Raw genomic sequence first — 26,960 nt, 5'->3', positions numbered from 1 at the left:
AATGTTATCATCTATGGTCAATACAACCCAAGATTTTTCCACTTCCACTTTATGCACTTTCATTCCTCCTCTCTGGTTGTCTCCAATCTGATCACTTTATCCTTAGTACATTGAAATTTCCCACTATTATCTCTTTTATAATTTGTTGTAGGCTCCTTTACCTATACAGCTATACCACTTTCTATTCAGTTGTTCAGCTTGAACTGCTCGTTGATAGCAGTTGCCAGTTATTCTTTTGCGTTTATCACTCTACACAGATTATTTCTGTTGTTTCTCCTTCTGTTGCTACATACACGTTCTTGACAGCAATAATATTCTGCATTAATAGTAACAACAGTCCTAAATCTAACTTCACTGGCCTGTTTTTGAGAATCATTCTACACCTTTTTAGCTTCATCTCATGTCTATCTCACAGCCATATTTCTGTGGTGCTAAAAATGTCAATATTTTCATTGACTGTATTTATATCAAATTCTTAAGCTTATTCCTATTGTTTCTTGCATTACTATAAGAACATTTTCCTTCAACACCCTTCTTCCCCTAGTTGATTTTTTGTTATGCTTGCATTCCCATCTTTGCCCTGAGCAACATCTCCCTACACCTGATCAGCCAGTCATCCATAGCTATCAAAGGATTACCTCCTCCCACCAACAAATATAGTTTAAATTAATTCCAATTCCTACTTTGATGTTTTGTGCAAACAATTTAGCTCCTATAGAAGTTCCTTCAACCTTAAAAGTTTCTCCATTATCAATAGAGTCAATTCCTTCTTGCACATACCATTTAGCTAATTGTTAAAGGGAATTATCCTGATTATTTTTTATGAAAGTACTGGAAGTAAGTCAGATACCATCACCTTTTCACGCTTTGCTTTCCTGAGGTTGATGAATAATGGGAAGCCCCCCTCCTCTCTTTACCACCCCCCCAACCTGATTCACATTTTGATGCAGTTTAGACTCTGTGTAAAAGATTGGAATTCATCACAAGATCTCTCTGACTCCTTAAACTGATTGACACTGGTTATTCCTGTTCAGCCTGCAGACCATACACACAATGTCAAAGGCCTCAAATGAAATCCATTTCAATACACTCTAATACAAGATAGTGACTGCATTTGATAGGCAAAGGTCCATTAATGTACCCATGAATATTCTCAGCACCTGTTTAGATCAGCACTCCAGTAGCTTCTGAGTCAAATTTGAAGGGCAACTTGCTGAGTTACAGGCTCAGAATGGGAGGAAAAGAAATAAGATTCCAAGTCCAAAAAGAAGGGACATTTAAAGGGATTGATCTAGGATAGACCTTAAGAATATGAAAAAGTCTGAAGTGAGAAAAGGACATTCATTCCGTCATTGGTGCTCCATTGAGAATCCATGGCTCCATTCATGTATGATCATTCTATCATGGACTGCCCTGCAGCACCACCACCTGTTGGTTCCCAATTTTACGGAACACTAAATTCCTTCCTTCACCTCCCTTGGGGGGAAAAGTCAAGTAACACAGTTAATGGGGCCGATTTTCAGGTGATGGAGTGGGTACGTTGGGGGCGGGGGTACTCCGAAAATCGCTAAAATGCTGAGCGGGTTCGGAGCCCGGCTCCAACCCACTGAATTCTGGGTTCCGCGTCCGGATGTGCTCGCCTCCCGAATACGGGAGTCCCACCGGCAATTAAAGCCGGCGGGTTGATAATTTGCATAGTTTCTCTGATAGTTGAGATACTTAAACTACTTGATTGACTAGATATCTTGGCAGGGATGTGATTTTGCAGCATCCTCAGCGTGTTTCCCTTGCTGTGGGAAACACTCCCTGTTGCAACAGACATGTTTCAGCCAGCAGTCAGTGGGAGATTCAAATGTTTATTTGACAGGTGGGGAGAAAACCTCATTTATTGCAGCAGGGCACTCTGTCACTTCAGACAAAGTTTTGGCTGCAAGACCATAGAACCATAGAAAAAATACAGCACAGAAGGGGGCCATTCAGCCCATCTTGTCCTCGCTGGCTCGAAGAACAACCAGGTGCCCATTCTAATCCCACCTTCCAGCACCCGGTCTGTAGCCCTGCAGCTTACAGCACTTTAGGTGCAGGTCCAGGTATTTTTTAAAAGAGTTGAGGGTCCCTGCCTCTACCACCAATTCGGGCAGCACATTCCATACACCCAGCACCCTCTGGGTAAAGAAGTTTTCCCTCATGTCCCCTCTAATCCTTCCGCCAATCAGCTTAAACCTATGTCCTCTAGTTTTTGAACTCTCCGCTAGGGGAATCAGGTACTTCCTGTCTACTCTATCTGGGCCCCTCATAATTTTGTACACCTCAATCAAGTCACCCCTCAGCCTCCTCTGCTACAAGGAAAACAACCCCAACCTATCCAATCTCTCCTCGTAGCTGCAATTTTCAAGCCCTGGTAACATTCTTGTAAATCTTCTCTGCACTCTCTCCAGAGCAAGTATGTCCTTCCTGTAATGTGGTGACCAGAACTGCGCACAATACTCCAGCTGTGGCCTTACCAGTGTTTTATACAGTCCCATCATTACATCCCTGCTTTTGTATTCTATACCTCGGCTAATAACAGATAGCATTCCTTATGGCTTCTTCACAACCTTATCTACCTGTACTGCCACCTTCAGGGACCTGTGCACATGCACTCCAAGGTCTCTCACTTCCTCTACCCCCTCAATATATTCCTGTTTACTGCGTATTCCCTTTTACATTTTGCCCTCCCTAAGTGCATTACCTCACACTTCTCTGGGTTGAACTCCATTTGCCACTTTTCCACCCACTCCACCAACCCATTGATATCTTCTTGGAGTCTACAGCTATCCTCTTCACTATCACTACATGGCCAATTTTTGTGTCGTCTGCAAATTAGCCAATCATGCCCCCTACATTCAAGTCCAAATCAATAATATATGCCACAAACAGCAAAGGACCCAACACTGAGCCCTGTGGCACACCACTGGAAACAGATTTCCATTTGCAAAGACATCCATTGACTTTTACCCTTTATTTCCTGTTACTGAGCCAATTTTGGATCCAATTCGCCACATTTCCCTGTATCCCATGGGCTTTCACCTTTCTGACCAGTCAGCCATGTGGGACCTTGTCAAATACTTTACTGAAATCCATGTAGACAACATCCACTGCACTACCCTTATCAATCGTTCTTGTCACTTCCTCAAAGAATTTAATCAGATTTGTAAGGCATGACCTTCCCTGAACAAATCCAAGCTGACTAATCCTGATTAAACCATGTCTTTCCAAGTGACAGTTTATCCTATCTCTCAGTATTGATTCTAATAGTTTGCCCACCACCGAGGTAAGACTGACCGGTATATAATTGTGCAGCCTTTCCCTCATACCATTTTTAAACAATGGTATTATGTTTGCAGTCTTCCAGTCCTCCGGTACCTCCCCTAGTGAGGATTGGAAAATGATCCTCAGAGCATCCGCTATTTCCTCCCTGGCTTCCTTCAATGCCTAGGAAACAATCCATCCGGCCCTGGTGACTTATCAATTTTCAAGGATTCCAGTCCCTCTAGTACTTCCTCTCTCGTTATGTTTACCTTATCCAATATTTCACACCTCTCCTCTTTAATTACTACGTCCAGATCATCCCTTTCCTTTGTGAATACAGAGACAAAATATTCCTTTAAAAGGCTACCCATACCCTCTGCCTCTACACCCAAGTTACCCTTATCATCCCTGATAGGTCCCACCTTTTCCTTAGCTATCCTCTTGTTCTTAATGTACTGATAAAACATCTTTGGGTTTTCTTTAATCTTACTAGCTAATATTTTTTCATGCCCTCTCTTTGCTCTCCTTATTTCCTTTTTTACATCATCCATGTACTTTCTATACTCCTCTAGGCTTTCTGTGACAGTCATAAACTTTCTTTTTCTGCTTTATCTTGTCTCATATACTTCTAGACAACCAGGGTGCTCTAGATTTGGCAGTGCCATCCTTTTTCTTTGAGGAGACGTGTCTGCATTGTATTCATAGAATTTCACTTTTTAGCGCCTCCTCAAGTAGTTGTGTCCAGTCCACTTCTGCCAAATCTTCTCTTAGTTCTGTAAAATTTGCCTTCCCCCAATTTAAAACATTTACTCCTGATTTAACTCTGTCCTTTTCCATAATAATGCTAAAACTAACTGAATTGTGGTCATTATCCCCAATATGGGCACTGTCACTTCACCCACTTGCCCATCTTCATTTCCTAGGACTAAATCTAGAATTGCATCCCCTCTTGTTGGGCTTGTCACGTACTGGCTAAAAAAGTTCTCCTGGACACCGATTAAGAATTTTGTGCCCTCTGTGCCCCTCACACTGTTTGAATCCAGGTGTTAGGGTAGTTGAAGTCCCCGACAATAATTGCCCTCTTATTTTTAGACTCAAAAATTTGCCTACATATTTGCTCTTCTCTCTCCCTTTTGCCATTCGGGGGTCTGTATTACACTCCTAGTAGTGTGACTGCCCTTTTTTTATTTCTTAGCTCAACCCATATGGCCTCGATTGATGATCCATTTAGCATATCATCCCTTCTCACAACTGTAATTGATTCTTAAACCAATAATGCTACCCCCCCTCCTTTTTTATCACCCACTATCCTGCCTAAAAACTCTACATCCAGGGATATTGAGCTGCCAATTATCCCCCTCTTTAAGCCAGGTTTCTGTTATAGCAATGATATCATGCTGCCATGGGCCCGATTTTAGCAGCGGGTTTCCGGTGCGTTCTCGGCGGGGGGGCCTCGAAAATCCCGATATCCAGGTGCGTGACCGGATCGCGCCTCGATCCCAGCCACTTCCAGGTTCCGCGCTGATGTGCGGGGGTGCGTGCGTAGCCCCCGCTGGTGGGAATCCCGCAGGCAATTAAAGCCAGCGGGATGCCACTTGAGTGTATTTACTTTGCTTGTTCAGGTCATTAAATGACCTGATGCAGCTGTCTAATTACGAAGTGTGGGATTTTACCTTCAACTCAGACTGTTTCACATACTGGGGGAAACAGTCTCACTCCAGCAGCCAGCAGCCTGTGGCAGCTGCCAAGGTGCATTCCACAGGTTGGGGGGGAGAGCTTTCCCCAACGCAGGAGGACATTCCGTAACATTGGGCAACGCCTGCCCTCCACCACCCTCCTCCAAGCAAGAAGATTCACCGGCGTGGAAGTGCAACCCCTGTGCGAGGACACACTTTTCTACCGTGCACAACCCCGCAGACCTACACCTGCCAGATGGGTGCTGCATTGACATCCTCGGAGGACGAACAGCATGACCAGCCTCGCAGTCCACGCCGTCCGCCTCAGAGACGTGCATCCCCACAACACGGTGCTGTGGCACACCCACCTGCACAGCAGGATGGAGGGCAACCGCAGAGAGAGATGCGTTGCAGGAGGCACTACCCTCCGCACAGGGTCTACAGATCGAGGCTCAGCTTCATGGACCTCTCTGAGCAGCAGTGCATACGTAGGCTCAGAGTCACTCGCCAGGTAGTCGCCGACATCTGCAGCCTCCTCAATAACAAGCTGCTCCCGGATGGACCAAGCAGCATCTTCTTACCCGTCGCCGTCAAAGTCCCCACTGCCCTCAACTTCTTCGCCTCCGGATCCTTCCAGGGTGCCACGGGGGACATCACCGGGGTCTCTCAGTCGTCTGCACACAAGTGCATAAGGCAGGTCACCGATGGGCTGTTCCGCAGGGCCTCGACCTACATCAACTTCGCCATGGATGAGCGCAGCCAGACGGAGAGGGCGGTTGGATTCCATGCTGTGGCTGGCTTCCCACGGGTGCAGGGTGTAATCGATTGCACCCACATAGCAATACGGACACCTCCACATGAGCCAGGGCTGTTCATCAACAGGAAAGGGTATCACTCCATGAACGCCCAGCTCATTTGTGACCAACGCCAGAGATTCCTACACATGTGCGCCAGATACCCTGGCAGCTGCCACGATGCCTTCGTCCTCAGGGAGTCCACCGTCCCACCCCTCTTCCACGCACCCAACACCAGCAACGGCTGGCTCCTCGGCGACAAGGGATATCCCCTGCACACGTGACTTATGACACCTCTGAGGAACCCCAGTACCGAGCCGCATCGTCGATATAATGACAGCCACATTGCTACCAGGTCTACAATTGAGCAGGCCATAGGGCTGCTCAAGATCCTCTTCAGGTGCCTTGATCGTTCCGGGGGAGCGCTCCAATACACGCCACTCCGAGTGGGACGAATTATAGTTGTCTGCTGTGCCCTGCACAACATGGCACTACAGAGAGGGGTGCCGCTGGAGGAGGCCCCATGCACACCCGCCACCCACATTGAGGACGACAATGAGGAGGAGGAGGAGGAGTACGAGCGAGAGGAGGAGGAACGACCCATGGCCCGAACACCGGCTCACCTGCGTGCTCGTCAGGCCAGGGAGGCACTCATATGCCAACGGTTCTCCTAGCATCACACTGTGTAAGGCGTTCACATGTCATAACGTGCGCAGACGAGGGTCCATACAGGCTCCCTCCACAGAAGAGTGGTGCCTGTACACCTGCACCCACTGTATTATGCCCAATGGGTGGGACGGGGTGGTCGTCGTGATGATGAGGCGCACGGAAGGGACATATTGCACAAGCCGCAGAATTATGGACAAGAGGTGGCAGCATTGGTGAGAAAAAGTGACTTTATTTCGTGTTGCCATTCAAAGACTGGAAATAAAAAGATAACAAATAGACAAACACCCTGGTGCAATCCCTGTGTGCTAACGGAACTTTGGGTTTTCGTTTCCTGGTAGCCCTACGTGGTGCTACCCCTGTGGCTCCAGCAGAGGTGGTGGCAGGTTGCTCCTGTTCATGCCCTGACCTGGTAGATGCTTTGGGCCGACGCCCCCTGTGTTTCGGTGCCCGTGAGGGCACCTCCACAGCCTTCCAGGCAGCAACCGGGGACATCCCCGGTGTCTCTCAATCGTCTGCGCAGATGAGCCCTGCAAATACACCTACACCCACTCTGCAGTGACACACTGGGTGGCATCAGTGGTGGGTCCTCATAGGGATACCCAGGAGCGGGCATTATTGCACAAACCGGACAGGATTCGCGAAGACATGGCAGTAGTGGTGCCAATATAATGTGTGATGTGAGTTGTTATTTAATTCAATAGAAGTACGAACCATGACAAACCCTCAAACACCCTTGTGCATCCCCTTCATGCTCACGGCACGTTTGCCTTACGCTGCCTACTGCACATATGTGATGCATGCCCTGTGGCTGCAGCACAGGTGGTGGCAGGTTGAGCGAGGCTGGCCGTGAGAGAGATGCATCAGAGGGTGAGTATGGGATAGAGCCATGACATTGTATGAGGATTGGGTTGCGTGGTAGTGGCGGGGTGAGTACTGGCGAGGTGAGTAGGTGCAGGTAAGATGAGGATGAGGTTTGAGTGGGTATGAGGGGTGATGTGGCAGAGTAGTGTTGGCAGTGCCGAAGGAGATGTGGGGTGGGGGCAGTGTTGTGGCAGACGGAGTGTAGGGGAAAGACTACGTGTTCTCACTGTGGCTGACCTACTGAGGTCATTGGTGCGCCTCCTGCACTGTATGCAGGTGGGCGATATGTTGGTGGCGCAGCTGACCCCCTCTGCCACCTCGGGCCAGGCCTTCTTGGTGGCAGAGGCAGGCCGCTTCCTCCCTGGGCTGCTCCATGCTGTAATATTTACTGTTTGTGGCAGCATCTGTCAGTGGAGGACTGCCCCTTTAAATAGAGCGCCTCCAGCTGACAGATCTTACTGCACATGCGCAGCCCGCCCGACGCGCAGATCAGCAGCGCAGAACCCGGAGGAGAAGGTAAGTGGATCCAATTAGTGTGTTGCCTGCTACAATCGCGCGGGCAACCCACTAATTTCAACGGGCGCGTTTTGAACGTGCCCACAGGCCTACCCGCCGGGATCCCGCACCCCTGGTAAAATCGGGCCCCATGTGTCTATCTGTGCCCTTAGCTCATCTGCTTTGTTTGTATACTCCTTGCATTGAAGTATATACCCTTTAACCCCGTCAAATTTCTGTGCTGAACACAATTTAACCTTTGCTTCTTTTGCCTTTCTGAGTCGCTAACGACGTCACTAACTGCTTTTCTATTTCCCGTTTCCTGGTCTGAATTTGTCCTATCTGTACCTGCCCTTTAGTTCCCATCCCCCTGCCATACTAGTTTAAACCCTTCCCAACAGAACTAGAAAATGCCCCCGCGAGGATATGGCCCCGGTTCTGCTTGGGTGTAACCCGTCCAGCTTGTACAGTTCCCGCCTTTCCCAGAATCGGTCTCAATGCCTCAGGAATTTAAACCCCTCCCTCTGACAGCATCTCTCAAGCCACGCATTCATCTGGTCTATTCTCCTAGATTCAGGAACTGTCCCTCTAGATTGGAAAATTGCACATGTCACTCCGCTTTTTAAGAAAGGAGAGAGAGGGAAACCGGGGAATTATAGACCAGTTAGCCTAATATCTGTTGTGGGGAAAATGCTGGGGTCTATAATTAAGGATAGGGTGACTGAACACCTCGAGAATTTTCAGTTAATCAGAGAGAACCAGCATGGATTTGTGAAAGGTAGGTCGTGCCTGACAAACCTGATTGAATTTTTTGAAGAGGTGACTAAAGTAGTGGACAGGGGAATGTAAATGGATGTTATTTATATGGACTTTCAGAAGGCATTTGATAAGGTCCCACATAAGAGACTGTTAGCTAAGATAGAAGCCCATGGAATCGAGGGAAAAATACGGACTTGGTTAGGAAGTTGGCTGAGCGAAATGCGATAGAGAGTAGGGATAATGGGTATGTACTCACATTGGCAGGATGTGACTAGTGGAGTCCCGCAGGGATCTGTCTTGGGGCCTCAATTATTCACAATATTTATTAACGACTTCGATGAAGGCATAGAAAGTCTCATATCTAAGTTTGCCAATGACACAAAGATTGGTGGCATTGTAAGCAGTGGAGATGAAAACATAAAATTACAAAGCGATATCGATAGATTAGGTGAATGGGCAAAACTGTGGCAAATGGAATTCAATGTAAACAAATGTGAGGTCATACATTTTGGATCAAAAAAGGATAGAACAAGGTACTTTCTAAATGATAAAAGGTTAAAAACAGTGGATGTCCAAAGAGACCTAGGGGTTCAGGTACATAGATCATTGAAGTGTCATGAACAGGTGCAGAAAATAATCAATAAGGCTAATAGAATGCTGGCCTTTATATCTAGAGGACTGGAGTACAAGGGGGCAGAAGTTATGCTGCAGCTATACAAAACCCTGGTTAGACCGCACCTGGAGTACTGTGAGCAGTTCTGGGCACCGCACCTTCAGAAGGACATATTGGCCTTGGAGGGAGTGCAGCGTAGGTTTACTAGAATGATACCCGGACTTCAAGGGTTAAGTTACAAGGAGAGATTACACAAATTGGGGTTGTATTCTCTGGAGTTTCGAAGGTTAAGAGGTGATCTGATCGAAGTTTATAAGATATTAAGGGGAACGGATAGGGTGGATAGAGAGAAACTATTTCTGCTGGTTGGGGATTCTAGGAGTAGTGGGCACAGTCTAAAAATTAGAGCCAGACCTTTCAGGAGCAAGATTAGAAAACATTTCTGCACACAAATGGTGGTAGAAGTTTGGAACTCTCTTCCGCAAACGGCAATTGATACTAGCTCAATTGCTAAATTTAAATCTGAGATAGATAGCTTTTTGGCAACCAAAGGTATTAAGGGACATTGGCCAAAGGCGGGTATATGGAGTTAGATCACAGATCAGCCATGATCTTATCAAATGGCGGAGCAGGCACGAGGGGCTGAATGGCCTACTCCTGTTCCTCTGTTCCTATGCTCTCTCTAGCATGTGGCACTGGGAGTAATCCTGAAATTACTACCTTAGAGGTCCTGCTTTTTAATTTATTTCCTAACTCCCTATATTCTGCTTTGTGTTTTCATTCAAAATTCTTACTTTCCACCCAAAACTCTGCTGTGCAAACATATTTACCTACTTTGCAGACCCCCTCAAACTCACACCGTCAGGATGGGGGGTGCCATGTCTGCATTCACCATTCCGTCCGTGGACGAGCAACATCACAAGCCTCGCCAGGCACAGCGTCCACCTCCGCCACGTGGAGCTCCACAACACAGTGCTGCGTCACAGGCACCTGCACAAGAGCACGGTGGGCAACAACAGAGAGAGCGATGTCGCAGGAGGCACTACCCTCGCAACAAGGTCTACAGACCGAGGCTCAGTTTCCTGGACCTCTCTGAGGAGCAGTGCATACGCAGCCTCAGAATCAGTCGTCAGGTAGTCCCAGACATTTGCAGCCTCCTTCATGCCGAGCTGCTCCCGGCTGGGCCGAGCATCTCCTTACCTGCCGCTGTCAAAGTCTCCACTGCCCTCAACTTCTTTGTATCCGGATCATTCCAGGGTGCCACCGGGGACATCGCCGGGGTCTCTCAATCAGCTGCACACAAGTGCATAAGGCAGGTCACCGATGGCTTGTTTCGTAGGCCTCACACTACGTCACCGTCCCCATGGACGACCTCAGCCAGATGGAAAGGGCCGTGGGATTCCAAGCTGTGGCTGGCTTCCCAAGGGTGCAGGGTGTAATCGATTGCACCCATATAGTAATACGAGCGCCTCCACACGAGCCAGGACTGTTCATCAACAGGAAGGGCTATCACTCCATCAACACTCAGCTCATCTGTGACCACCGCAAGAAATTCCTTCACGTGTGCGCCAGATACCCTGGCAGCTGCCACCATTTCTTCATCCTCCGGGAGTCCAGCATTCTGCCCCTCTTCCACGCACCAAACACCCGCAAGGGCTGGCTTCTTGGGGACAAGGGATACCCCCTGCACACGTAGCTCATGACACCTCTGAGGAACCCCACCACCGAGCAACAGTGTCAATATAATGACAGCCACATCCCTACCAGTTCTACAATTGAGCATGCTATAGGGCTGCTCAAGATGCTCTTCAGCTGCCTTGATTGTTCTGGAGGAACGCTTCAATACGCACCAGACAGAGTGGGATGCTTTATAGTAGTTTCTTGTGCCCTGCAAAACAGGGCACAACAGAGAGGGGTGCTGCTGGAGGAGGCCCCATCCACATCTGGCACCGATGTTGAGGAGGAGGAGGAGGAGGCAGAGGAGGAAGAGTAAGCAGAGAAGGAGCAGGAGCAACCCATGGACAGAACAGCAGAACACCTGGCTGCGTGTGAGGCCAGGGAGTCACTGATATGTGAACGGTTCTCCTAACATCAGACAGTGTGAAGGGTCCAGTCCTCACCACTTGGATAGAGCAGCGGCCACACCAGCATCACCAACCCCACCCCCCACTCCATGCACAAAACAGTACTGCAACTACACATACGCCCACCGTAGAGTGACCCAATGGTGGCATCAAGTGTGGGCATTCATGGTAAACCTCATGAAAGAGTCTTTTTACAGAAGCCAGTCAAGCACGGCCAAGATGTGGCAGTAGTGGTGACAATAATAATATTTAATCTGAGTTTAACAAAAAACAAACATAACTAAAAAACATGACCAACCTTCAAACACCCTTGTGCATCACCTTCGTGCTTACAAAACCTTCGCCTTTCGCTTCTGACTACTTCTATGTGGTGCATCCCCTGTGGCAGCAACAGAGGTAGTGGCAGGTTGCTCTTGTTCATGCCCTGACTGATTAGATGCTTTGGGCCTGTGCCCTCTGGTTTTTGGTGCCCGTGAAGGCACCTTCAAAGACTGCTCCACCTGCACCTGTGCAGGGGCAGACTCGACCACCTGGAGAGGAGGCAGCATTGCAGGTACTGGTTGAGAGGGGGGCAATGGGTGAGACCTGGGGGGGCTTTGAGTGGCATCCCCACTTCCATGAACTGTTTCGCCATCATCCCTCCTCTGGGCCAGGCCCACATCACTTCTACCACTCTGCTGGACAACAGTTTGGAGGACATGTGTGAAGCCGTGTAAGGCCAGTGCCAGTGTATCTGCCTGCCTGTTTAAGGAAGCAGAATGTTGTTCACCCTGAGTCCGAACGGCCATTGTCAGGGCCTGAATGGACTCATTCGTGAGCTGTGCTTGAAGCTCCATGGAGGCTAGCCTTCCCTCCATTGCAGACATTCCCGCACTTACCTGCGACACTATCTCAGAAATGCCCTCACGTCCCTGTGACAGTATCTCAGAGATTCCCTCCCTTACCTGTGGCACCATTCCACTCATGCAGAAGTTGGACTCCTCCATCCACTGCGCGATTGTGGAGAGTGCGCGTGGTACCTGTTCTAGCACCTCGCAAATGTGCTGTTGTCCTTCAATCATTCTCCTTTTAAAGGTTGGCCCCCAGCATTCAACATCTGTGTCCAGCTGAGCAGAGCCTGGAGAGGAATGCTCCCACCGACGTGGACTCTCCACAGCTGCCCCTGCCACCAGTGTCTGCTCGTGCTCACACGTGTGTGGTAACTCACCATGTGCGACCCCAACTAACTGCAGACTGGGAACCATCGAGGTGTGTGTATCTGCGATGGTGGATGGCTCGCTCAGATGTGACGGTGCACCCTCGGAGGCCGGTGGGTCCTCTGAGGAATTGTCCTCCACCATCACAGCGGTCGCTGAAGGCCCTGTAAGAGAACAGAAAGCAATATAAAGCATGATCACAGATGTGTCATGTTGCAATGAGCATACTGAGGCAAGGCAAGATAACATCAATTCATATTGTGCGTGCTGAATGGTAAAGTTCTGTCACCTGACGTTTGTCGGGTGCCAGTCTCGGCATCCCCGACGACAGGCACTCGAGGGTACGGCTCAGCTCCAGCGCCTCCGGCACCGCGTCTGTGAGGACGACTATCTGTTGTGGCCCCTCTCCGGAATTCGCCATCTCCCGTGCATTCTGGGCTCTGCTCCTATAAGGGGAGAAAGTACAGACGCATGAGTGAGTGATGGTAACGTGGCCAACCGATGAATGCATTGGTTTGGGTAAGGCTGACCATGAAAGAGATGCATCAGAGGGTAAGTATGAGACAGAGCCATGACATTGTATAAGGATTGAGTTGAGTGGTAGTGGTGGGGTGAGTAATGGGGAGGTGAGGAAGTGCAGGTAAGTTGAGGATGAGCTTTGTGTGGGTGTGAGGGATGTGTTAGAGTAGTGTTGGCAGTGCAGAATGAGTTGAGGGGTGGGGGCAGTGATGTGGAAGACGGAATGTAGGAGAATGAGTAAGTGTACTCACTTTGGCTGACCCAGCTAGGTCATTGAAGCGCTTCCAGCACTGGATCCAGGTGCGGGAGATGTTGCTGCTGCTGGTGACCTCCTCTGCCACCTCAAGCCAGGCCTTCTTGGTGGCAGAGGCAGGCCACTTCCTCCCGTCCACTGGGTAGAAGACATCCCTCCTCCTCCTCACCCCATCCAGTAGCACCTGGAGTGAGGCATCACTGAATCTAGGAACAGCCTTTCCCTTGTGCTGCTCCATTGTTGTCTGTGGGTGTTTGCTCCAGGAGCAGCCATTGGAGGACTGCCCCTTTAAGTGGAGCTCCTCCAGCTGACAGCCTGTGATGCGGGTGTGCAGTCCGCCCACTGCGCAGCTTTTGGACGTTAAGTGGCTCCAATTGACCCGCAATCGCATGGGGAATGGACAGATTTTATTGGGCTGGTTACCCACACCGCCAATCGCCCACCCACTGCCATCCCGCCTCCCCGCTAATATCGGATCCAATATCTCTATGATCCAATATCTCTTGCTCTCTTATTTTTTTAAATATCACTTGACTAGGATTAATTTACTTTAACTTCAAAGGCCTGTATCATGTCTCCTTCCGTTTAGTTATTTGAGCCTTTCTTTGTAAATTAGTCCCCTAAAGCCTGGAATTATTTTGATCACTCGTCTCTTAATCCTTTCTAATACATCAATATCATTTTTTTGACAGAGGATAACCAAAACTGTATGCTGTGCTCCAAAACTAACCTCACAATTAATCTATACTAGTGTAACTTGTTCGGACTTGTAACCCAGTGCCCTCCAGGAGTTACTCCCAGTAACTGATTTTTCTTATTGATAACTGCTTTACACTGATGCTTTCAGGGTATGATCACTCATCATTCCTATTTTTTTTCCTGTTAGTCTCTGTCAGTGGTTTATAAATAGGATCTTTCATGTCAACTGCATTTACTGACGTTTGTTGATATATTGGCCACTCTACATTATCCACATTAAAATCCATTTACCCTATCAACTCATCTGTATAGTTGGTCCAAGTCTTGGAAGATAATCTATTTTTTCTGTTACTGGTTACCTACTGATAATGCTTTGTGTCGTCAGATTTAATAATAGTACTACAGATACTACAGATCATTGAAGTGTCATGAACAGGTGCAGAAAATAATCAAGAAGGCAAATGGAATGCTGGCCTTTATATCTAGAGGACTGGAGTACAAGAGGGCAGAAGTTATGCTGCAGCTATACAAAACCCTGGTTAGACCGCACCTGGAGTACTGTGAGCAGTTCTGGGCACCGCACCTTCGGAAGCACATATTGGCCTTGGAGGGAGTGCAGCGTAGGTTTACTAGAATGAGACCCGGACTTCAAGGGTTAAGTTACGAGGAGAGATTACACAAATTGGGGTTGTATTCTCTAGAGTTTAAGGTTAAGGGGTGATCTGATCGAAGTTTATAAGATATTAAGGGGATAGAGAGAAACTATTTCCGCTGGTTGGGGATTCTAGGAGTAGGGGGCACAGTCTAAAAATTAGAGCCATTCCTTTCAGGAGCGAGATTAGAAAACATTTCTACACACAAAGGGTGGTAGAAGTTTGGAACTCTCTTCCGTAAACGGCAATTGATACTAGCTCAATTGCTAAATTTAAATCTGAGATAGATAGCTTTTTGGCAACCAAAGGTATTAAGGGATATGGGCCAAAGGCAGGTATATGGAGTTAGATCACAGATCAGCCATCATCTTATCAAATGGTGCAGCAGGCACGAGGGGCTGAATGGCCTACTCCTGTTCCTATGTTCCTATGTTACTCCTCCCACATCATTCACACCTATGGGTTACAGAACAGATCTTTGTGAAATATCACTGCTTGCTTTTTCCCAGGCAGAACATTTATCATTTATCACCTCTCTCCCTCTCCTGTTGCAAATCCAACGTTACATCCATCTGGATAAATTTGACTTCTGTTCCTTTCCTACTAGTCTAATATGAAGATCCAAGTACACTACATCTATTAGACTACCCTTGTCTGCTGATTTATTTATCTTTTACACTTCTTTGATGAAGAAAGATGTGGACATCAAACTGTTGCCTAACTATCTAAGATGAAGAATTCCGATTATATTTTTATTTTCCTCTATATGAAAAACAGCCAATAAATTGAAAAAATGCGTGTGTCATTTCATGCTTCATAAGCTATATAGGTTTCAAATGGACATGTTCCTCTTGTGGCAAGCTTGGATTTTAAAGGATATGGTGATGATCTGACCTTAGCCAAAGTCTCTACTAATTGAGGTCACAAGTTCCATATCAGAGGGCATTAAGAGTCAACCACATAGAATGTAACTGAAGTTAGACAGGGTAGGGGTGGCAGGTTCCCTTCCTCTGAAGAACATTGGTGAGCCGGTTGGGCTTCTACAGAAATCAACAGCTTTTGTGGTCAATATATAGTTGAATGGCTCATTTTGGAAATGGTAGTGAAAAGGCCCCCGTTATTAGCAGAACTCTAGATCCAAACCACTTACATTGTTGTAAGAAATTATATTCTTTAGGACTATACCCATGGTATATGGAGGAGACTTATTAGAGAATCAGAATTGCTCCACTCTATGCAAGGAATCTATTTTTCCTTAAAGTACTGTCTTACACTGATGTAAAATCGTTTACTGATCAGTTTACTTAGTATTCACTGTGCTTTTTTTGCAATTAGACTAATATGTATCCAATTCATTAAATAATTAGTCACAGTAATGTGGTCTTTATGGTCTTCTGCTATAATTAGTCTTTGATTTTCTCCTGATGGAGCACTTATGAAAAATATCTTTGTTTCTGAATTTTGCATTTTCTTTCAATTAATTTAACCAAGGTCGATACAGTTAAAGTAGTTGTACTGCCAAGTCAGCAGCAAGACTCCGAGGAATTGTTACACAGACTCCTGTTGTGCACACTGTGCTTTGGTATGATTTTAAATTGATCATATATTCATTAAATGCCATGTAATATTTGAAATAATTTTCATTCAAACTTGGAAATTATTTAAAAATAGAAAAGGGAAAACTGCAAATGCTGGAAATCTGAAATGAAAACAGAAATTCCTGAAATACAGATCAGGTCAGTCAGCATCTGTAAAGATAAAAGGTGGACTATGATGTTTTGGGTGTGTACCTTGCATTAAACTAAAGACTAAGAGATAAACGGGCATTTTAGTAAGATTGGAAAAATAGAGAGGAAAAGAGAACTAACAGAGGTATCAATCACAGAGGAGGATTTAACATGTTGAATGACTTTTAAACTGCTTAATAGAAAACAATAAAATATTATAAAAGATCATCAGTGTCAGACTAGTAGGTTTTTATTTGTATCTTCTTTCCTAATCCACTGGTGAGTTTATTCCTCCTTTTCCTGTGAAGTTTCTTCCCTCCCCTCCTGAAGGCATTGACTTGTAGAAGTACATTCTCACAGGTACTTGCCACCCTCCAGTACCTTGCCCAAATAGGCATTCCTCATGAGTGACCCTTTTATTTAACCTCAGAAAGCACTGTATCTGAGCCTGATAATATCCTCATTTAATATGCACAGACATCTTTCCAAGGGTCATTGAGAAATAACCCAAATCAGAAACTCTGCATGATTTCCCCGCCCATTCCAGGAGTACTCAGGTCAATTGTGGCCCTCGTTGAGATTAGCTAAATCAGCACCAACCAGGGAATAGATCTTGAAATGTCCTAGTTTCTGTGGTTCAGCTATCTGCCATCTTTGTGCATGTGCTTGGTAATATCTGGGTCATAAGGTTCTGTGTTCAAACCCCACAACAAGATTTGCGTACATAATCTAAGCTAGTGCTCCCAGTGGAGTACTGAAGGAGCACTACATAATTGGAGGTGCTGCCCTTCAGATGAGATGTTAAATAGAAATCCAATCTGCATCTTCACGTGTGCATTAAAAATCCCACAGCACTCTATGGAGAAGAGCAGGGAATTACCCCAGTACCAATACCACCTAAAAACAGATTAACTGGCAGATATTTCAAAGCTGTTTGTGAGGGCATTGCTAGCTTATATTTAAACACCTAAGAATAATCAGTACCTTTCAAAAAGTGTTATTGTGTAAAGTGCTTCAAGACATTTTGATGTGAAAAGCATAGGAAATAGCATCATATAAATATAAATTTTGTTTTTTTGGGCCATCAAAAGAGCCTGCTGTCCTTTGTTAATTTAAGATGCAACCATAATGTTGCTGTGAAGCAGATGGTTTTGTACCAATGCTAAAGCTGCAATGTAAACCTAGAGTTAGGGCCCAACTTGACTCCAGAGCGAAGCAGATTGAGACTTTCTCCTCCACTCTGGAGTTTCACTCTGCTTCACTCCCGAGTGAGGGTGAGCCATGACTCTGGGTTTACACTACAACATAGTTCATAGTGTTTTAGTGAATTAAATTAAAAATAAATTCATAGGGGATAAGGAATAAAATGAAACTAAGAACTATTTTTTCTTTTACAGATAAATGTGAACCATATGACTTGTGTCTAGGAGATACCCAGCCATCTCCTCTACCAGTAAACCTGGAAATAGCTTTTGTTGTTGATGACTTACAGCAAATGGAAACAGCACAATCAGAAACAGTTCAGCATTTCTTAAACTCAATGCTTAACACATTTCTAAGTTCCACAGAACCAAAGGCCTCTGATCTTCATCCTAGGGTGGCTCTAATGCAACACACACCAAGTTACACACCAAGATATGGGAAAGATCCATTTAACCTGGAGTTTGGGATTTTGGATTACACCACAAAAACACTGAAGAAGAGACACATCCAAGACTCGTTCAGTCAGCTCGAGGGCTCCTCTGGCATTGGCAGTACCATTGAATGGAGCTTGAAGAATTTCTTCTTAAATGCCACAAATCAGCAAGGTTATCACAAGGTTATTTTTACAATATTTTCTGGGGAAGCAAGTATTGATGAGAAGAAATTACTGGAAATATCACAGGAAGCCAAATGTAAAGGTTTCGCGATATTTACATTGGTCCTTGGGGAGGTAACTAATGTCACAGACCTGGAGGAGTTTGTCAGTTTTCCTTTTGATCAACATTTAGTTCATCTGGACAAAGCCCTGGAGGTTGAAATGGAATATGCACAAAAATTTGCAGTGGCTTTTCTGAAAAACCTGGCAAGTAAGTGCAATAAAAAACATTCTAATTCTAATTTAAATGGATAGGAATAAATCCTTTGTAGTTACTATTGGGTAAATAATTCAAACTAAAGAATTGGCAGGCAAGCAAGACCACCAAGGAAACAACAACAGACTTTACATTTATGTTTGCTTATGGCCTGAAATGGGTATAAGTAAATTAGTCAAAACAATGGCATTTTTTACCAGTGTGAAACACTTTATTTAAGACAGATCCTGAGAAAATTGTGTAAAATTGCACAAGGGGAGGATACAAGTGAAAAATGAGTCCTGAACATTCAGTCAGAGCAGGAGTTGGTTATTTAAAGGAAGATTAAGACTTGGATGTATCAGCACAACATTATCAGAAGGATTTTTCACCCACACAAAAGAAGTGCACCAGCCATTGTCGCTTATTTCATAGTGCAATCGGAGCTAGAGGAGAGAAAAGACTGGAAGACAGAAGGCATAGGATTACTCACAAAACAAACTATCCCAGTGAGCTGATCTGCTACACTGGAGTCATTTGCTTGGGCATGATGAAGGATCAATACTCAATCAAGTTCAGGTTCAACAGAGATATTGGACCTAATTTTTCGTGTATGATATAAAGTGTGTTTAAAAGGTCACAAACAGGTGCTGAATCCACCTGAATGGTAGGGGTGGGATTTGCCCCAGAGTGGTGTCCGGGCAGCTGACGGCAGGAGCCCTGCTGGGAGGCCCGGTCCAGAGACAACTGGTCATACTATGCCCCTGAGGCATGCCACAGCCATTATCCAGATGTTTCAGTGTGGGCTCCCAGGCAAAGGCTGGGGAGCCCACCAAAATTAGTTAAATGGCCTGACCTGGGAACTTGTGAGGGTTACATCCTTGCACCAGGAGGGAGTCTCAACCTGCCATTCTTCCACCCGCATTATTGCCCAGCAGAAGGTGAAGACCTAGTAATTTACCAACAGTAAGATGAACTGGCCTGGTTTATCCTTATCTCATTTTCTGAAGAAGGGAGTCATATGTGGCCCCTCCAGTCATCTGGCACAATTTCCTTTTCCACAGAATTTTGGGAAAATTGTCGCCCGATCCTCTGCTATTTCTGCCCAGCTTCCCCCAGGATCCTCAGATATAAACCAGGAATTTGTATGAAGTTTGAATAACTTCATACAAATTGAAGCATTCAAAGAGAAGCATTTCTCTTTGAATATCAACTTCCACTGACTGTTCTACACCTACCTCTGGTGATTCTACAATCCCAACATGCGCCTCCTCTGAGAATACTGAGGCTAAGTACTTATTTAGTATTGTTGCCATTCCCTCATTTTGCACTACAAATGCGGTCGCCAACCCTCCCAGGTTGTCCGGGAGCCTCCAGGAATGGAAGATGAATCTCCCAGGCACTGCTGCTAGCAACCTGGTCTGAAAAATGGCCCGACCCAATTTTGGGTCAGAAGTTTTTCAGGCATCCTTGGGATGCAGGTCATTGAACCCCAAAACTGGGTCACGTAGTACCCATTTTACGTCCGTAATACAGGCACAAAGAAGTCTAATTTCCATCCCATTGTCTGTATTTTACTATGGTTGACTACGCTGCAACTCCAAAAAGATCATGGGGTAAACTTTTTTCATTAATACACCGAGTCGCAGAGGCTGGGGATGCATCTTGGAAATTTGGGTGTGCACCAGATTCACACTTTTCCATCTACTGAATGGGTGGATGTGTCCGCTTTTTCAAACCATGACAGATTAAGATTTACGCCCCTCTTTTTGTCCTTCAGCTTGCCATCTATTTCCTCGTCAATCAGTCTTGCTTTATGACTTGGAGGCTTAGCTATAACTGCACAGTTTGCTTTCCCTTGCACACGCCACAACTGGAGGAACAATAAATTCATCACTTGGTACTCAGTAAATTAATGGGACTCAAGGCGGATAAATCCCCTGGACCTGATGGCTTACATCCTAGGGTCTTGAGGGAAGTGGTCGTAGGGATTGTGGATGCTTTGGTAATAATTTTACAAAATTCTCTGGACTCAGCAAAGGTCCCGGCAGATTGGAAAACTGCTAATGTAACACCCTTATTTAAAAAGGGTAGTAGGCAGGAGGCTGGAAATTATAGACCAGTTAGCCTAACATCTGTGGTGGGTAAAATTTTGGAGTCTATTATTAAGGAGACAGTAGCGGAACATTTGGATAAACATAATTTAATAGGACAAAGTCAGCATGGCTTTATGAAGGGGAAGTCATGTCTGACAAATTTGCTTGAGTTCTTTGAGGACATAACGTACAGGGTGGATAAAGGGGAACCAGTGGACGTAGTGTATTTAGACTTCCAGAAGGCATTCGACAAGGTGCCACATAAAAGATTATTGCTCAAGATAAAGAATCACTGGATTGGGGGTAATATTCTGGCATGGGTGGAGGATTGGTTATCTAACAGGAAGCAGAGAGTTGGGATAAATGGTTCATTCTTGGACTGGCAACCAGTAGCCAGTGGTGTTCCACAGGGGTCGGTGCTGGGTCTCCAACTCTTTACAATCTATATTAACGATTTGGAGGAGGGGACCGAGTGTAACATGTCAAAGTTTGCAGATGATACAAAGATGGGAGGGAAAGTAGAGAGTGAGGAGGACATAAAAAACCTGCAAGGGGATATAGACAGGCTGGGTGAGTGGGCGGAGATTTGGCAGATGCAATACAATATTGGAAAATGTGAGGTTATGCACTTTGGCAGGAAAAATCAGAGAGCAAGTTATTATCTTAATGGCGAGAAACTGGAAAGTACTGCAGTACAAAGGGATCTGGGGTCCTTGTGCAAAAAAATCAAAAAGCTAGTATGCAGGTGCAGCAGGTGATCAAGAAGGCCAACGGAATGTTGGCTTTTATTGCTAGGGGGATAGAATATAAAAACAGGGAGGTATTGCTGCAGTTATATAAGGTATTGGTGTGACCGCACCTGGAATACTGCATACAGTTTTGGTGTCCATACTTAAGAAAAGACATACTTGCTCTCGAGGCAGTACAAAGAAGGTTCACTCGGTTAATCCCGGGGATGAGGGGGTGGACATATGAGGAGAGGTTGAGTATATTGGGACTCTACTCATTGGAGTTCAGAAGAATGAGAGGCGATCTTATTGAAACATATAAGATTGTGAAGGGGCTTGATCGGGTGGATGCGGTAAGGATGTTCCCAAGGATGTGTGAAACTAGAACTCGGGGGCATAATCTTAGAATAAGGGGCGGCTCTTTCAAAACTGAGATGAGGAGAAACTTCTTCACTCAGAGGGTAGTAGGTCTGTGGAATTTGCTGCCCCAGGAAGCTGTGGAAGCTACATCATTAAATAAATTTAAAACAGAAATAGACAGTTTCCTAGAAGTAAAGGGAATTAGGGGTTACAGGGAGCAGGCAGGAAATTGGACATGAATTTAGATTTGAGGTTAGGATCAGATCAGCCATGATCTTATTGAATGGCGGAGCAGGCTCGAGGGGCCGATTGGCCTACTCCTGCTCCTATTTCTTATGTTCTTATGTATTGGGTTAAGTGATAATGAGGATGTTTGAGAAGTGTAAAAATTGCATGATTACATGTGTGTCATGATTGGATATTTGCCTGTCAATGCTGCTTTGGAATTCATGCTTCACAAAGCTGACTAGAAAAAAATCATAACCAGCTAATATTTTGAATGATGAACATCAAAATCTTCAAAAAATAGCACAGAAAGTTATTTCTTAGCAAAAGAGGAAAATATCCTCCTAGGTTGTCAGAATTCTGTCTCGCATAAGAATAAAGACCTCGCTCATGTTTATTTAAATACAGCTTTGAAGAGCTGGTTTGAATTAATTGTTAATAACGTTTTAGAATTTTTGTTTAAAAAAAAATCATACAATTTCATGTTCTGTTTTGGTCTTTGGAGGTTGCAGATAAATTATCAATTGGGTATTTAACTAATAAAAGATTTTGGGGTAAATTTCTGTGGGGGTTCCCCGCTCTCCCACCATAACTTCAGCCGAAACCCTGGAGAAACGCCATCTTCTGCTGAACTTATCGGAGGAACCCCCACAGAAATTCCAGGTGTTTATAACTAAGAGAGCTCATTCCATTTAAAGCTTTTATTTATTTTACAGCTGGAATCAACAGCTATCCCCCTCCAGATCTAGTGAAGAAATGCAGAGGAATAAAATCTCAGGACACAGTGAAAGAAGCAGAAACAAAACCATCTCCTGATTTAGAGCTGTACGTTTTAAAGATACCTGCTACCAGATGTTGAACATTGTTATAAGGAACTTTTATAGTAGTTAAAGCATTCCCTCTTAATTACAGGGTGGTTATTATGGATGATAGTGAGGAACCCCAGAGTTACACCAACAATTATGGTAGGTAAAGAGAAAAAAAGTTTGTGTGTGATCAGTGATAGAATTTTATGCTATGCTTATACTGGGCTACTCCCAGTCTCAGACTGCTGGTTGCAGATATATTTCTCAGTTGCCAGCATTAAGTAATGCCTTGGCCTGCAGATCATACCCTGGGCACTGAAAAACAGGCGCTGCATAACCAAATTTCTAGGCTGTTGTGTTCAAAGTTGTTGTAGGGATGCTGTATAAAATATTTAGTGTTCTGTCATTGGTTCTTCCTTGCTGCCTACTTCAACTGCCTGCTCCCTCATCTCTGAGTTCAGTTACTCACTCAAGTGGTGTGCTTCAGAATAATTTGTGATTTGATAAAGCAAGTTTGATACATTGATATAAATATAGCAGATTTTCCTGTTTTATGTGTTTCACCAGCATGACCTGTAAATTACTCCTAAATGCTTATTTGTGTTACAAACTGGATAGCCAGGTGGTGAAGGATAGAATACTAGAGCCTGGTCTTCAGTTGCTTCCAAACCTTTATCCACAGAGCTCCATATTACAAGCTCTCACACCCTAGATAAGCTCTCATATAAATGGATACCAGAGAGTCCCCAATTGATATGCATCACCTGAATGCAATTTAACACTAATTGATATAAATCATACAATTAACAATTTGTGTTTTTTTTTCTTTTCAGATGAGTGTGCACTGAATCAGGATGAAGGGGACTGTAACAATTACAGCATAAAGTGGTTCTTCAACAACAAAGAAAAAGGCTGCGCACGGTTCTGGTATGGTGGCTGTGGAGGAAATAAAAACAGATTTGACACCCAACAGGAATGTGAAGCCTTGTGTCTAAAACCTGCCCCATAAATACCTTGTAAAATGCATTAGAATTCCTGAAGGTGTGCCTCTGACTATAGAATATGAAGAAACATTGCACCAGGTTAATTAAAATCTCTTGCGTGAGTTGTTACTAAAGAAGTAATGTCTTCATTATACTGTTGTAACAGACAATATTAATCCTGTTTCAGAGTTCTACTGTCTGCTCACTCCACTTCTAGAGGTATGAATTTCTTGGACCCATGCCCTCTGTGTATGCATATTTGAAAGCATTAACAAACACATGTATGTATGTGCAAGTGCAAGATTGTGACACTTTGGTGGTTGACATTCTGGGGCAAAAAGCCATTAACATTTGCAAAGACTCCAATTACACTGCAGTTGCTATCTGGTGCAAACAGTATCGGACTACTCTTTCCAGACAGTGCCATTTTCAAAAACAGGTATGCATCACCAATGCTAATTGTGTCTTTTGCACTAATGCAATAAAAAAATCAAATGGCAGTACTGCCAAAGGTTCAGTATAAAGTTGCCATGAGTTAAATTTTTGTATGTAAATTATATTCCAACACTGCAGACTTTAACTGTCTACTTTACATATACCATTCAACTTTGGTGTGTACTCAGTTAAGAGGAATTTGCATATTTTGTTACTACAGTGAGTATGAATTTGAACAACACCTTGCATTATAGTCTCATGTATTATTTGCTTGAAGTCTTTAGGCAAACATTTGTCTCAGGCAGAATATTTAATTATTTGAAATTAAAGTTGTATGTGTAATAACATAAGGAGCTTGGAACAAGAACAGGATTACTATATTGTCTCCTTAAATTTCCCCCAATGTGAATCAAGCAGATCTATGAATATCTCTACAACTCTCAATTCACTTTCATGATGAGTTAGCAAAACCTACACTCTGCTCAGAGACTTGTGCTAAAGTTACCATGCAGTGATGCTATGGTGGCAGCCTCAACTTTGACAGCAATGGTGTGAAGTAAACAAGGTCAAACTGAGACATGGCTGAAGAGGAAACATCATCACCCTGGCAGCAAATGTAAATGTTGCCTCCCAAGGCGTAGGCTGCCTTCTGTTCTTGGGCCCAAGAAACTGAAACCAGATCATGAATCACAACTTTCAAACAATGGTGTGTAGGAGGAACTCAGTAGGTTAATTAGATTTTGCTGATTGTATTTGAATATATTTGCATAAGGCATATGCAGACATTGAGTACTCGTGTCTCCATGTTATCTTACATACTGAACAAGGGAGTATTTTGTGGGATTCTGATGGATTTGGATCAACCTCATTTGAAATCCCCAGGTTTGAATGGTGTGAAAATAGTCAACAGTTGTTGCAATTCCCATAAAAGAAAATAAAGGTTTAATTTACAAAAGGGCACAGCTCCAGAAAGGCAGTTTCTCCATAATCTGCACTGTTGTAATTCCCCTACTCTAACTTAATTCCAGACCTATGTATGACCTTAGATTTAGGTTTTTGGCCAACCTCTGAGTCTATTTGGTAACTTCTGCTTTGCTGCTGTGCCCCACATTACCTGCAAGCACCTCAACACTTCCCTCTGTATTGCTATAGTCTAACCTTAAAACCATTGCAGGCCCAACTCTTCCCTACTATTCTGGCTTCAGACACTTTGCAATACTTCAACAATCAGAGTTTGAACATAGCAAAATTGAAAAATTCAAACTGAGTTTTGGGCTATTGCATTTCATGGATACAGTAGCCTAGTGGTTATGGTACTGGACTAAATCCCACCATGACAATTACCATAAAATCTGCTAGATTTTCTAACGGGTTCACTAATGTCCTTCAGGGAAGGGAACTTGGCACCCCTACCCAGTCTGGCCTACTTGAAACTCCAGTCCAACACTGTTTGGTTGACTCTTAACGCCCTCAGGGTAACTAGGGATAGGCAATTAATACTGCCATGCCAGCATCACCCACATCCCAAGAACAATCTTTAAAAAAAGCTGGTAAAATGCATTTTCTGGATACAAATTTGATTCAAAGCAATTCTAGCCTGCAGATAAAGGAACTGTATACTTATGAATATTAATGTCAGATTCTGAGAGTATTTTTAGCTTGTTCTATGTACTGCACAGCTGGTCAATAAACAAATTACCCATTTGACACAATACCAATGATATATTTGTCTTTGCTTTTGCAATGAACTCCTGCAGATTGACCCTAAAGGGTACATTTTATGAATTGGTGCACTTAGCTGGCAGTTTAGCCTGGCGGGAGCACATATTAAGAATTCCAAAGAGGTGGTCAGCATTAAAATTAATGGATGAAAAACTGCAGGGCTTGCTGATTCCTATATCTGAATTCCAGATATGCACTCCCAGTGGGAGTGCGAATGTTTAAAAGCCACCCCTTTAAAGTAGAACTCAAACTGTACGTTAATTTAAAAAATGATGTGAGGGGTTTTCTTATGTATATTTTCTTTCCTGTATTCTCAAATGCTTATTGGAAGCCATTTATTGTGACACACCATCTCCAGGAAGGTGGTGCCAACTAGTGTTACCTACTTCCGTCTATATTGCCAGCAACATGAACATATAGGTAAAAGTTGGTTAGAAATATCGTGGCCTATAAGGGAAAGGCAAATATGTTAAATCAATTATGGGCATCAGTCTTGACAAATGAAGACCATGGATAAGTTTCAGATCAGGCCAAACTGATTCAGGAATCTTCAGTACATGTACCACTACAACTTGCATTTGTATAGCACCTTTAGTGTTGAAAAACATCCCAAGGCACTTCACAGAGGCATACTCAGACAAAAATGGATGCCATGCCAAAGAAGGAGTTATTAGGAAGATGACCAAAAGCGGGAAGTGGAGAGGTTTAGGGAGGGAATTTCAACGCGTAGAGCCGAGACAGCTGGGGGGGATTTTTTTTTTTTTTTTCCAAAAATATACTTTATTCATAAAATTTGCAGCAGTACATACAATACAGTTGTCATATCACTTTCCAAACGTACACAATACAGATTATACAATTTGCAGGTTACGTCAAGTACAGTTCAATGAACACATTGGACATAATTACAGTTCATGACACTCTCGGGTGTCTCATTGCATCATACTCAACACAGATTATTGCTTACAGATTCATTTCAGATTCATTACAGGTACATTACAGCAATTTGAATTTTACATTCTGCCCGAGGGGGTTTTTCCCTGATTGCAGCCCCTCGGTTTACAATGGCGGGAAGGCTCTAAACGGTTGCCTTTCCCCACAGGGCCTTTGTGGCGGCCGCACCCATCCTCAGTGCATCCCTCAGCACGTAGTCCTGGACCTTGGAATGTGCCAGTCTGCAACACTCGGTCGAGGACAGCTCCTTGTGCTGGAAGACCAGCAAGTTTCGGGCAGACCAAAGGGCGTCTTTCACCGAGTTGATG

The 26,960-nt window shown here is 44.6% G+C and overlaps 1 protein-coding gene across 1 annotated transcript in view; it reads left to right on the top strand.

Annotated features, from left to right (window-relative positions):
- The window catches only part of LOC137331880 (collagen alpha-6(VI) chain-like), a 114,463-nt gene extending 88,784 nt beyond the window's left edge, over positions 1–25,679 (top strand). The window contains exons 31-35 of the mRNA XM_067995749.1: positions 16,054–16,144; positions 17,687–18,358; positions 22,469–22,577; positions 22,665–22,717; positions 23,392–25,679. Of these exons, the coding sequence (XP_067851850.1) occupies positions 16,054–16,144; positions 17,687–18,358; positions 22,469–22,577; positions 22,665–22,717; positions 23,392–23,567 (1,101 nt within the window). The 3' untranslated portion in view covers positions 23,568–25,679. The remainder of the gene's footprint in view (positions 1–16,053; positions 16,145–17,686; positions 18,359–22,468; positions 22,578–22,664; positions 22,718–23,391) is intronic.
- Positions 25,680–26,960: the final 1,281 nt, after the last annotated feature.

This window comes from Heptranchias perlo, chromosome 2 (assembly GCF_035084215.1).
Source record: "Heptranchias perlo isolate sHepPer1 chromosome 2, sHepPer1.hap1, whole genome shotgun sequence".
NCBI classification, from domain to species: Eukaryota; Metazoa; Chordata; class Chondrichthyes; order Hexanchiformes; family Hexanchidae; genus Heptranchias; species Heptranchias perlo.
Note: the sequence above shows the minus strand (reverse complement) of the source record. Positions and strands in the feature narration are given on the sequence as shown.